This window comes from Lontra canadensis, unplaced genomic scaffold (genome assembly GCF_010015895.1).
Source record: "Lontra canadensis isolate GAN:19392208 unplaced genomic scaffold, GSC_riverotter_1.0 scaffold8, whole genome shotgun sequence".
NCBI classification, from domain to species: domain Eukaryota; kingdom Metazoa; phylum Chordata; class Mammalia; order Carnivora; family Mustelidae; genus Lontra; species Lontra canadensis.
In genome coordinates this window covers 3,854,051-3,867,878 of record NW_022631002.1, presented here as the reverse complement: position 1 = coordinate 3,867,878, position 13,828 = coordinate 3,854,051, and the positions used below count along the sequence as shown (strand labels likewise).

Sequence of the window (13,828 nt, the reverse complement as noted above, 5' to 3'; positions counted from 1 at the left end):
TTGAGACCTAACGTTTCCTGATTAGATCAGCATCACCCATCCCCAGCTAACATTTTTACTCAGCTTTTTTCCATCTTCATCTTAATTGTTCTCTCCCACACACCACCACCATCTTTGCCTCTGTCTGCTTCGTTGGTTCCAGATTCCTATAAATCTGAGGTCACTAAGTCAAAGCAGTCTTCATGGCTAACCTTTTTCTCCCCCATCTTTTTCCTTTCCTCTTTGAGTCTTTTTCTTCTCAGGAGCCATTCAGCCAAAATTGAGTTTTAAAAGCTTAGTGGAGTAAAATATTATATATCAATTGTTAAATGAAATGTTTGAGCCAAACTTTGATTTTAAAACGACTTAAAAATAAAGAGATAGGCCAAGTGATTCTAGCCAAATACAGAGAAACAATTAAGCAGCATTGGCAATATTCCTGTCTGATAACGTGGAATTTAAGGTTAAACATACTGAATGGGAAAACATAATTCTTGTGGAATGACACGAAAGGTCAGTTTGTGAAGGTATGAGATAAAATCTGTATGCACCAAACAACATAGCAGCTAAACATATAAAGTTATTTTAAAACTTAGAAATGCAAAGAGGACTTGATGAAAATTACTAATAATGTAAAAATTTTACTATGTTTTAGGTTCTTTAAGAACACCATTTCTAGGTATTGTTGTCCTCCCCTGTTCTGCCTTGCTGGAATGTACCTGCACTCATAAGTACACTGATGGGAACAGGAATGGGAGTAGAGACCTATATGTGGTCTTTAACTTGTTCTCCAGGGTTTCGAGCTCTTGGAACCACAGTGCTCAGCCCAGGGCTTGGCACATAATGACTGTTCAGTTAATGTCTGTTGAAGGAATAAATAAATGAAGATACTAAATTAGTTGATGTTTAAATATTAAGCTCTTCCAAAAATAAGGAAGGGAGAAAGAAAGAGAGGAGGAGAGGGGAGGAGTAAGGAGAGAAGGAAGGGAGTTCCGTCCATCTCAAAGGTTCTTTTCTGGGCTCAGTTTCTAGGTCACTCTGTATTCTGGGAAATGATGATGCCTTTTGGAAAATGTCTGTTTAGCTAAGAGATTTATTTTGGGAGAGTTGTCTCCAAATCTTGGAAGGGCCCAATCATGCCACCATTCCTGTCGGCTCACCGGGAGTGCGTTATTTGCCAGTCCCCTCCCTTCGTGGTGAGCTGCAGGCAGGAGAAGCAGCAGGATGTAGCCCAGAGAGCAAGGTCTGGGTCACAAGATGCGAGTGAAGACCCGATTGTGAGATCGCGGGTGAGCCTTTCTCCTACTCTGAGCGTTGGGTTTTCTCATCTGTCCTCCCCGACTCCCTTGGTGGCTGGATAAGTTCTCACCCTTGGGCACACACCAGAATCCCCCAGAGGGCTTGTTCTGACAGATTTCTGGGCCCTACCCCAGCCTTTCTGACTCAGTGAGTCTGGAGAAGAGCCAGAGAATCTGCGTTGGTAACGAGTTCCGGATGACGCTGATGCCGCTGTTCCGGGATGACAGTCCCTGGAGCATTCTCGGTGACGGTGACAGTGATGATCACGGTGGTGCCACTTGCCTTATCAACATCTCCTGACGGCTGCAGGCGGCAAGCCTGCGTTCAAGCCCTGAGCTTGTTGCGTCTTCCAGATAGTTCTCTCCGGCCCTCACAGTCCCATGAGGAATGGTGGACGGCTTGCTGGCTCTGGGGGGGTGGCGGGGGGGCAGTCCTGACTCTGCTCTTTGCTGGCTGAGTGATTTGGGGCAAATCCCTGAATGTCCCTGAGCCTTGTTCCACTCTTCTGCTAAGAGAGGATAATAATACCCGCCTGGCAGGGCTGTTGAGAGATTTCTCCGTCACTGCACAGGAAGCTCCCAAGCAGGGCCTGCCTTGGTGAATGCTTGAAAGTGTTACCTGTGATGATGACCTGCCCTTTGTACTGAGAAAATAAGGGCTCTTGGGGCCAAAACACGTCATTCAAGGCCACCCGGCGGACAAGTGGTGGAGGCAGGACGAGCTCCGGCCTCTCTGAGACCCGATTTCTGCGGGTGGTAGCTGTTTTTTGCGTCGCTCGGGGCCTAGGAAGAGAAAGTGGACGGCCTACACGTTTATGGAAGCTTCGTGAGGGAGACATGATGAAGGAAGGGCAAGAAAGGGGAAGACGGGTTGCCCAACGCTGCGGTTGCTTGGAGAGGTGTGTGTCGATCACGGACGAGAGCCGAGCCTCTCTCGTGAGAAAGATCTACCGCCCACGTGAGGGTCTCATACTCGTGGCTGCAGCTTGAAGTTGTCATGGAAGACTTGGATACCACGAGCGTCCAGAAATCCTCCGGGGACAGGAGGCAAAGGACGGTCACAGGATGCAAAACCAGACCGCGGCACCTCCTGCCAGCATTTCGGCCCAAGGATGTGCCTCCGGGACAGGGTCTGTGGGCGGTGGGCTCGGGTCCCCCCACCCACCGGCTGCTGCGGCCGAAGCAGCCCTGGGCTTCACGCCCGGTGACTGGGTCAGCGGAGTGAGCGGTGGCCAGAGAGACGGAAGTGCCTGCCGGCGAGAAGAGCGCACGTTCGTGCCCACACAGCTCACCCCCTGCCAACCCGGTGTTTAGAGGAATCCTCAAGTCTCCGTCTCTCTCTGAGATGGTCGCCCGTGCACTGCTTCCGAATCTTTGGGGGACACAAACCCTTTGAAGGACTGGAAACTTACAGATCCTTTTTCCAGGGGATAATTCAAAAGGCTTCCTCGTGCGGACGAGGTAACCAGCTGTCCCCGCTTCTCTGGGGTTTCCCGAGTTCCGTGCTGACACCAAGGAAGTTCTTGCTAATGTGCCACTCAGGGGCCTCCCAGGTCCCCCAGAGCCCGCTTGGCTAAGGAGCCCTGCCCTTGTCCATTTATCAAAGAAGAAAGGATGTGTCGGCCCAGAATCATACGTGGTCTTCGGTGACTCTGACAACTCAGTCCCAGAAAGTGGGCACTTGGGTTCTCAAGCCCTCGGTGTGGGAGCTCCCCGGGGCGCTCTCGCTCTGCCCAGCCTGCGGCACGGCGCACTTCCCAGGGACCCATCAGGGCAGCCTCTGGTGCCGAGAAGTTATTTTCTTCTGATGCAAAACCAGCGGCTTCTCCGGCAGGACCCAGTTTTGAAGGAAGGGGGCAGGAGCCCACCGCCTGGTGGGGCGTCCCTAAGAGGGACTGCCCCAGACTCCCAACATGTGAGATTCTGAATCTGTGTGATTTCAGATCAGGATTTTCAGAGAGCCCACTTGAATCTGTTCACTCCTGTCTTGGTGTTAAGAACCTGCTTGATGGGTTCCTTGTCCCATTCAAAGGGCAGCTCGGGGTACCTACCCTGTTCTACGTTCTGGGTCTGCGGACCGGACCGCGTCCGAAGCCCCGTGTAAGCAGGATCCTACAGGATTCCTCTTTCCCAGCCCACTCTCATCATGAGGGAGGTTCTGGCTGGGTTAATCAATGGTTGGGACCCCCCATGTACTGTGCAAAGAGGTGGCCTTGAGGACAGCCAAGTCCAGACGCACACGCCCCTCCCACCCCGAGTGACCCTCGCCAGGTGGTGTTTGCAAACTTGGGTCCCGGTCTGCAGTGGCCTCGCCTCCACTCCCTGCACAAAGCACCACCCCCCTCTCCCTGCTCGACACACACGGAGTCTGCAGGCTAAGCCAATGAGGGCCGTGGCCCCGGGTCACTAGGTCACTAGGTCTGGCCTGTAGACGTCATTCTGACTCCATCTCTAAGTTGGCAGCTTGCTGAGCTAGAATGAGCTGCTGGCTCCATCAGCTTGACTCATCCTGTTACCAGAGTCTCGGGGGCCGTTCCCCTGGTGACTCTGTTTCCCGAGTATCTGGAAGTCCTCACTTAAGGGACCTAATGGATGTCCCATCAGAAGCGGTATGTGTTTCTTAGGGCTGCTGTGATAAATGAGCACAGACTTAGTAACTTGGTCGCCTTCCTCTCACAGTCTGGAGATCCGAAGCCCAGCACAGGCCTCCACAGGTACAGGTCAGGCTGTCGGCAGAGCTCCATTCCTTCTGCTGCCCCCTGCACCAGGGGCACCTGTTTTCATGACTTTCTCACTTTCCAAAAGCCGCCCACAGCCCCTGCCCCCCCATCTGCAAAGCCAGCCCTGTCGCATCTTCAGCTCTGTCTCCCCATCTCTGCCCAGCTGGCCTCCCTCTTAGAAGGACCCTGGGGATGACTCTGGGCTCCTCTCCTCCTCAAAGTCCTTACCTCCGTCCCATGTGCAGGGCGTCCTTTGGTCACGGGTGCTCACGTGGTCACAGGCTCAGAGACAGGGATGCGGACTCTCGGGGGGCCGTGCCTCTGGGGGCCTCGGATGCACAGACTTTCCCTCAGCTGGACCTCAGCGGGAATCTCGGCTAAGCCACTGTCGGCGCAGCCCCGGCCAAGTTCTTGGTTCTCACCAAACCCACGCGCTCTGGCCCGTGGAGTGGGAATGGTGGGACTTACCTGTACCGTTGGAAGATGAAGTGAGATCCCAGGCCCAAGGCGGTCCACCCGGGGCTGGGACTGGAGAAGCTGGGAGTCTGCGTTCTGTCTGCTAAGGGGGAAGGAGGCTGCTGAGCCCACACACAGATCCGCGCGGCCCTGGCCGCTCACGAGAACCCCCGACCGGTGTTGAAAATGCCAAATCCGGGCTTCCCCCACCGCCGCTGCTTCTGGGGGAGGGGGCGGGAAGGCAGGGGGTCAGGCACCATCACCGGGTGAAGGTGCCGCATGGGGCTCTGGGTTGCAGTGGAGACGGACACCCACAGCCAAGGCCAGGGTTGGGTCTTTACCCCAGGCTGGAGGATGGGGTCACAGACGCGGCCGGAGTGGGTCACCCACGTGGTGCTTCACCTTGAGTGTGCCTCGGTCCCCTGGCCCTCATCAGGGGCAACTCTGAGTCAGACAGTCAGGGTGAGCGAGGACCAGCCCCCCAACATGGGGATTGGTTAATCTCAGACATTCCATCCTGTGGATCCTTTTTCTGATGGCTCCCTAAAGACCCTAGTGAAAATTTAACTCGAGGGTTTGTTAACCCAGGAATTGGACTGCTTGATAACTTTGGAAAACAGCACACCCTGCCCCTATTTAAAAACCAGCAGCTTCCTTGACACTTAGAATAAGCCTAGAACCCCCTGTCGTCCTCACAGCCCCGCGGGATGGACCTCGTTCACCTCTCCCACCTGCCCCACCACACTCCCCTGACGCGTATTCTAGCCACCTTGGCCCTCTTTCTGTTTCTGGGACATGACAGGTTCACTCTTACCCCAGGGCCTTTGCACAGGCTGTCCCCTCTGCCTGGGATACTCTTCCCAGATGTATTCATAGGCGGTGGCCCATTCCTTTTTCTCACCCAAATTAAATCTCAAATGTCACACCAAGAGCAGTCCTCCCGGATTAACCATCCTGAGTGTCTCCACCCATTCACGTAACCTCATGAGCCGGCTTTATTTTCTTCACAGCCAGAGTTGGTTATGTGTGTATTTGCTTCCTTGTCAGGCTCCCTCAACTGCATGAAGGCCAGGTCTTTATTTTGTTCCCTGCTGAGTTTTCCTACATTTAGCACAGGGTCTGGCACCCAGTAGGTGCTCAGAAAATCCTTGCTGAAGGAATGAATGTGTATGAATGAAGGATGCCAGGTCTCTCTGGAGAGACCCCAAAGAAATCAAGGGGGCAATGGGTGTTTACTAGGGGTAACTTGATCAACGACCCCCACCCCCGCCAGCGTGGCCACCAAGTACTGGTTGGCGGGAGCAGGGTCTCGCCTGGGAGCACAGCGCCCTTGGCGTTGATCCCGGCTCTTCTCGCACTTTCAGAGTTCGAGCATTTGCAAGACGGCCGTGCACGCAGGAGTCGTCCAGAATGAGAGCGGGGGTTATGTGGACCTGATGCCCGTGGATAAAAAGAAGGCCTACGTGGGCTCGCTCAGGAACGGAGTCCAGTCTGAAAGGTAGGGCTGCGTTCTCCAGCTCTCATCACCCAAGGCCCACCTACCGTGCCCCTGGGGCACCTGGGAGGGAAGCCAGTGTCCTTGACCTTGGGAGGAGAACTCAGGCCGGCTTGTGCTCATTCTCACCAGAATACACAGGACAAGCCTGTTCTTTTCTCTTCCTTTCTGTTTTAAAAGTGAGAACTTTTTTCTGTGACATACGTTTTTGTAGAAGATTGAGAAGCCTCCCATAAGCCCCCCCAAAAAAACAATCATCCATAAGCTGTCACCTGGGGGGGTTACCGTGAGGCTTGTGCTGGGTCTCCTTCTGGTCCTTTTACTTGGCATGGGCGCGAAGAAAACACACAGGATCCAATTATGGTGACTCAGTGGTTCTCTGCAGCTAACAATAGTGTGGTTACGTCCTTCGCAGAAGTAAGAGCGGAGGGCTTGGAGCTCTGCTTCACACTGGCTTTGTGCCCACCAGCCAGCTGCCTGATTCCTTGTACCTTAGCGTTCTCCCTGTGATACAGGGACAGTGCCGGCCCCGGCCTCACGGAGTGGCTGGAGGATTGAGCCAGTGGCTGTCTGTAGCGGAGAGCAGCGGCTGTTGGAGTGGACAGTCGAGTACTCTATGTTTTCACTGATTAGATCATCACGCAGCTCCTAACCCCCCGCCCCACCACGTCCCTGCTGGTGACCCCACACAGTTGCGTCCTGTGGGCACACTGCACCCCTCTCCTGTTGGGGCAGTTTGTCTAGCACTTTACCATCTCAGGAGGGGCAGGTGGCGATTGTCCCGTGACGACCATCCTTGTGGGGGAATGTCAGCACATGCCAGTGCTTATTTCCAGAAATCTCTGGAAATGACATCCCTAGATCAAAGACTGAGCAAATGTCTGAGGCTTTGGGTAGGCCTTTCCAGAATGTTCTTAAGGGGTCCCAGGGTGGCTTCAGGCTGCCAGTTATCTCCTGGCAGATGCTTCTCAGCCTCACCTGTGTCCTGTTGCCATGGATGTGCCTCACAGGCCTCGCAGCCCAGGGACCCAGGCCCCAGTTCCGGGGTTTCCTCTGAGAACCCTGTGACCTCACACAAGGCATCCGGCCTTTCCCTAACCTTGGCTCCTGTGTCTGTGAAATGGGTCTGATGACTCGCCTTCCCCCGGGGCAGACCCCAGTTGGGGGTGTATTTGTTCCTGGGGCTGGTGGGGAAAGGTACACAGACGGCTGGGGGCTTACAGCCCAGATGTTGATTTCCTCGCAGTGCTGGAGGTGGGAAGTCCCCGATCAAGGCGTGGGCTGGGGACACTTCTTCCTGAGGCCTCTCTCCTGGGTGTGTAGACGGCCACCTTCTCCCTGTGTCCTGACCCGGTCCTCCCTCTGTGTGCGTCTATGTCCTCTTTTCCTCCTCTAAGGAGACTGGTCAGGTTGGATTGGGGTTCCCCCTCAAGGCCTCATTTTTAACTTCATTATCCTTTCAAAGATCCTCTCCAAATACGGTTCGTTCTGAGGCATTGGGGGTTGGGGTTTAAATGCAGGAATAGGGTTGGGGGACACGAGTGAGCCCATAATGGAGGGGAGCCCTGAAATTTTTATTTGAAGGGGCTTCTTTCAAAAAGGAGTATAAAATCAAGAACACAAAATGTGCCAGGCCCTGGAAGCTCAGGCTTTCGTGTACACCCCCCATACTCCCAGGCTGCCCGGGAGCGTCAGGATGGCACACAGACCCCGCCAGGGGCCCACACAGACACTCTGCCCTGAGCCCTGATGCTGGAGTCGACGGCGTCTGCGTCTTCTCCTTTGGCATGGGCAACCTTTGTTTGGGAAGAGCTTAATGAAGGGAAATTCCATTGATTTAATGGGAGGGAAATCAGGCAGCTGATTAGTGGAATTTCCTGGCCAGGCTGGAAAGAAGTCCCGGACACCACTCTGTTGAGCTCTCTGTACCCCTCGAAGAGGAAACGGTCTTGCTGAGAAACGTGGCAGGCCGGCCTTGGCGCTCACTGCCCAGCTCGTCCCTGGGGCCATGTCAGTGGCTCCCCGAGGGCAGCCACTGGGCTTAATGTGTGGCCCCTCCACGTGGGTGTCTGGGATGGGTCCCCAAGGTGGTTTCTTTCCTACTGTCACCCTCCCTGCCCCCCCAAGACCCGTCATTCTTTATCACTTCCCGAGGGACCTGCCCGGAATTGCCGTCATGATTATAAATATCCTCCAGGCAGCCCTTCCCGGGCCCAGAGTGGCCAATGCCCGCTGTGCTATTCAGAAAAGTTCTAGGGAGTTCCTGCAGCATCTCCAGAGTTGAGATCCTGCTTCCTTTTCTTCTTGGACTCGCTCACTTGGGACTCAGTTTTCCCACCCATAAAGGGGAAGGTGAAAACACTTGCCCTGGGGTCGTGGTAAGGTGGTGGGTCTCAGACCGGCCCCCACAGATGAGCAGAATCCAGGTCAGCCAGGAGCTAGCTAGAAAAGTAGGCTCTCAGGCCCTCCCCAGACCTGCAGAGTCTGAAGTTCTGGGACTGGGCTCTGTGATTTCCATGAACACGACTCCCAGGGTTCCTGGTGCAGGTCGGACGATGCCGTGAGGCTGGTCGCGTCCCCGGCACACACAGGCACCATGTGGGATTCTGATACTTTGTGATTCGGACTTGTTCTCCTGGGGCCCGGGATGCTGGTGTCGGTGGGCGGGGAGACAACGGAGTCCACCCTGCACACACAGAAGGGGGAGGCCACGCCGGGAGGGTGCTCTTGTGGGGTGGGGTCTGATGACATTTGGGACCCTGCTCCCCACTGGGTGTCCTTGGGCAGGCGGTCTTCCCGAGCTTCGGTCCATCCTCTGTCACATGGTCGCTGTGAAGATCATGGAGAGGGTCTGGCCAGGCACCGGCCGGCGGCTCACCGTACATGCCCCGTGAACCCGGGGCCCTCGTACCTATGGTATCACTTAGAAGTCTGTTGCTCACCTCGGTGCCGTGGTTCCTGCACGTAGGGCCAAGTGACTTGTGCGTAAGAAACTGGCTGTGTGGATGGTCTTTCGGGACAAGGGGAGTACCTTGCGGGAAGTCACTCTTCCATCCATGCGTCCGTCCTTCCGATGCGCCCTCACCCGTCAGGGGTCGAACACTTGGCGAGCCGGTGTGATGTCCCAGGCACTGGGATCCAGCAGGGAACATGCGGCCTGATCTCTGCCCACGAGGGCCGTGTCATCTGGTGGGGCAGAGATGGCAGGAAGAAGGACCAGTGTAGTCGCAGGGGCCCAGGCGTCACTGTTCTGGAGGGAGGGCAGGCAGCTGAGCCCATGAAACAGGGCCCCGGCTCACTGTCTGGAGGCTCCGGCTGCGCCCCACGGCCCCTCGTTGACATGGGACCTCCGCAGCCCTCCGCACAGAGACCAGGACCGGGAAACCTCCCCAGAGCCTGTTCCCATTAGGGGCTGCGGGAACCAAGCCTGGGGCTGGAGGGTGGTTCTGTCCCCAATGGCTGCTGGTTCCCAGGAGTGGTCCCAGGGAGTCCCCAGGGAGTCGCGGATGCTGGACACTCTGGGACTGGACACTGCGAACTTCATGCCCCTTCAGGGACACCTCTGGTCGAGCAAGCAAGCAGAAGCCTCCTGAGCAGAATTCTCGGCACCTGGGCCAGAAGTCAGTCTGGCTGCAAAGTAGCTTTGGTGTAGCAGTGGTCTTTTTCTAGAAGAGGATTTCCTGAGAGTTTTGAAAGACACGTATGCAGAACTGAGACCCTGTGGGAGGACAGGAGGCTTCTGTCTCACACACATGTCCACCCAGGATTCGCAGAGGAAAGGAGAGGTGTCAGGAAGGGCTCTCGACATTGGGACCGGGGTGTGCTGGAATGTTCTCGTAAAGAAGCTGGACATCTGGGTGAATATCGGTTCAGGAATTTTTCCTAGACCAGGACTGTTTTTTTAAAAGCCCGATTTCACAAGGAGATTGGGAAACACACCGGTGCTGACAGATAGCATTCTTGGCCACTTGGTTTTAACAAACATAACCCGTACACAGAGGTGGATGGTCTATATGTGGAAGGACTTTCATCTAAAAATGAGTGTCACATTTGTGGGCAGCGTCTTTGTGCCAGGCCCTGACCTCCTGGGGCATGTCCAGCACACGCTTAACCAAAAGCCACATGGGGTTCTAAAGTTTCTGGTAGACACAGTAACAAGTAAAAAGGACAACTTAGAATATATTTGATTGAATGCATTGTATCAAAAATATCATTTTAATGTCAATTAATAGAAAGTCATTGATAAGAAATAGGCACTTTTAAAAATAAGATCTTGGAGCTCTACCCTGTATGACACACATCCAGCATCTCAGTCTGGGCGAGTCCCATCCCACGTGCCCAGTAGCCACTGTGACTGGTCGACTGCTCTGCTGGACAGCTCAGCCCTAGGACTCGGAAGGGTTGGGTGTCTGAAAATCCCTCAGTGTATCCAGAAACTCTGAGAAGCAGACACCATTAAGCTGTTGTTTCCGGATGTCATGAGCTCCTCCCTCTCCCCCAAGCTGGCTGGACCAAGACTGGATGTCGGGTTCCCACTGCTGGGCAAATGGGTGTGTTTCCCCCTCCCCACCCTCCAAGATCTGTACGCACAGCAGCTCATCAAATCCTCCCAGCAGCCCCATGAAGTGGGGACTCCAGTTATCCCCACTATATCAGGAAGGAAAGGGAGGCCCAGAGAGGTTGAGTGACTTGTTCAAGGTCACTGGCCAGCAAGCCCCAGAGTCATGACTGAATCAGGCCACTGACCCCCATACCCGTTCTCTTCACCAGCACATGTGATCCCTGAGCCTGGGGCACAGGCCCTGCCCAGGAGGGGTCGGGCGAGCCTTCAGGGCAAGGGCGCACTTGTTTTTATCTTTAAAAGCTTTTTTAAAAAAGGTTTTATTTATTTATTTGACAGACAGATCACACGTAGGCAGAGAGGCAGGCAGAGAGAGAGGAGGAAGCAGGCTCCCCGCTGAGCAGAGAGCCCGATGTGGGGCTCGATCCCAGGATCTTGGGATCATGACCTGAGCTGAAGGCAGAGGCTTTAAGCCACTGAGTCACCCAGGCGCCCCTATCTTTAGAAGTTTATATTAGAAAAGAAATACATACTTACTATTTAAGTAATAAGTCTTAGGGGTAGAAAACCAGAGTCCCGCACAGGTGCCCTGCTAACCTCTGTTACTTGCTCGTTTATAGCTTTTTAGGCCTTCTCCCCCAGGGCACATACAACCCGTACAAAATCAAGATGGAGATCATATACCACACACTTTTCCCGAAAGAATATTTTTATATTTCACGCAATGAGAGGAAGACTTATGACAGGGTTTGGGCTTCTGTGGGGATAGTGCCTTTGTCACTGTGTGTGGACCCACCGTGTGCCAGGCACATGGTCCTTTCCCGGAGGGGCGATTGGGATTCAAACAGCATAGGAAGGACTGTTTGCAGCTCCCACTGGCTGAGCGCACCGACCCGGGGTTGCTGGCACAGGCTTGCGTACGCCTCCCGCTGTCCCTAAGGACCGGATGCTTTCACAGGCCCTGTTCGGCAGATGGGAGAACGGGCTCAGAGAGCGGGACTAACCCAGGTCCTAGGGATAAGGTCTGAAGCTGCGTCTGTCTGACTCTTGAGTTTTCCTGGAAGATCTCTAAACAGATGAGACTCTGGGAGAACAGGGTTCGGATCTTTAAAATAAACCAACAGAATATCTACACTGCATACAAACACCTACACACACGTACGTCTATACATATCAATACGCATACGGACACGTATACGAAGAAATGATATTTCTTCATAATTAAAAAGAAATTGCACCCTGAAAAAGCCAGGAGAGCCGTCGCGTGTTCCTTTCCCGCAGTCCGTCTGACGCTGGGTTCTGTGACTCCGTGGGGTCAGCCGCCGGCTCGTGGGCAAGCCCACGGTCCCTCCTGGGACAGCCCACCCCGTGCCGAGAGCGGCGTGTCATGCTGTCCTTGCAGTCTGAGTGGCCTGGTGCCAACGGGCCATCGGTCCCTTCCTGAATGACCTCCACCAGCTGCTCCAGGATGCAGTCCGATGTTTGGGGCTCCTTGAGGGCCTACAACCTCCCCCGTCCCCTGGGGACCTGGGGTGGGCCAATGTCCCCCTCGGAGATGGCCAGCCACAGCCTGACTGCTCAGGATAATGGTTAGGGGCCTCGACACACCTGGGTCCGCATCCCAGCTGCACCTGGAACAGGTGTTCCATTTGGGGCAGATCGCGTATTACTCAGAGCCTTGGTTCCCTTTCCATAAGTGACGAAAACCTTAGAGATCCTATGGGGTGCCCTTGAGAGGTGCACGGGGCGAGCTTATGTAAGGACCCAGGCGGCATCCCGCGGGCAGCAGGGGTGGGCAGAGCTGCCGGCTCCCAGGGATGCGTTCTGCTTCTCCCCAGCCCATTCTGGATGTCTTGTGGGCTCTCTTCCTCCGTTCCTTCCTATTCTTCTTTTTAAAATTAGAGAAACCTCCAGAAATCATTTTAATTTTAAAATACTTTTAAGGAATTCGTTTCAAGCGATTAAACTCTTAATTTTAAGACATTTTAAGAAAATAATTTCAAGATGTAATTGCCAGTTATTTAAGAAAATAATTTCAAAATAATTTCAGATTTCAATTACTGTCACTGAAAATTCCACAGCCAGTGTCAGCGTTCCCATGTGTTTCCTTCCGGATTTTTTTCTGTTCACAAACCTTCTTTCTTGTTTTCGTTTTACCTGAAACGGATCAGACTCCCTGTATTGCGAGGGTAACTGTTTTTTTTTTCAGTCATTAACCGTTTGAATGTGCTCCCAAGCCATGTGCCACGTAGCCACGCCATCATTTCCGTGGCTGTACCCTCTTCCCTTGTGTGGACAGACCGCCCCTGGACAGACATCTGGGCTGTTTCCTTTCACTTTGCTGCGATAAACACCACAGCAGAGAACATCTTTGCACCAGCCTGTGTGCTTTCCCGACAGTTTCTTAAGAGAACTTCCTTCCGGTAGATGGTCGCAGGGACAGACCACATCTCTCTGAGGGGTTAGGCTTCTTCCATGGCCAGAATGAAAGCCCCTCCCCTCCCCACGCAAGGTCACAGCTGATGCGATCCTTGCCCATCTCTCTACCCTCTTGACACACTGTCCCTCTTCACGACCCTTCGCTCGCTGGCCTCTCTGTTCTGGGGACGCGTTGAGATGAGCGCCTTTGCACCCACTATCACCTGACCCTGAATCCCCCCGCCATCTGCCATGTATTCCTGTGATGGGGGTCCCCTTGTCACTCAGCCTGTCACACAGCTGCTGCCTCCCCTGGCCTGCTCCATTCCCATCACCCTGTGTCCCTCACCCCTGCTCTGCTCTGATCCGATCCCACCACCCTACATCCCTCCTCCCTGCCGGGCTCTGGTCTCCTTATTCTGAGCCTCACCCCTGCGCTGCTCTGGTCCCATTATTCTGAGCCTCACCCCTGCGCTGCTCCGCTCCCATTTCCTGGTGCCGTTTTGCTCCCAGGACCCGTCAGTCTCTGAGATGATCTCTTTGCTGTGTTTAGCTGTCACTTGCCACCCCCAGTTCTTGCCCGTGAAAGCAAGAACCTCAGCAGTTCTGTTAGCCCCGCATCCCCCACATGCAGCCAGTGCCCCGCACGTAGTAGGTGCTCAGCTGCACGCTGGCGGAATGATGGACACGTCGCTGAGTTCAGAGATGCGTTCAGAGCGCACTGAGGGATTTTTCCCAGTACTTTTTACGAAAGTTCTTGAAACCCTTTATTAAAATGGTCAATGCCTTTTAAGAAAATTGCCCGGACGTGCGGTGCCAACTGACACTCCCTTCTGCTGTGTGTGGGAGTTACAATGAGCCCAAGGAGGGCATTGGGACCAGAGGGTGAGGCTTCAGAACG

At 54.2% G+C, this 13,828-nt stretch overlaps 1 protein-coding gene across 1 annotated transcript in view; it reads left to right on the top strand.

Moving 5' to 3' along the window:
* CRISPLD2 (cysteine rich secretory protein LCCL domain containing 2) overlaps positions 1 to 13,828 on the top strand; it is a 60,733-nt gene that overhangs the window by 42,595 nt on the left and 4,310 nt on the right. The window contains exon 14 of the mRNA XM_032853838.1: positions 5,818 to 5,951. Within this exon, the coding sequence (XP_032709729.1) occupies positions 5,818 to 5,951 (134 nt within the window). The remainder of the gene's footprint in view (positions 1 to 5,817; positions 5,952 to 13,828) is intronic.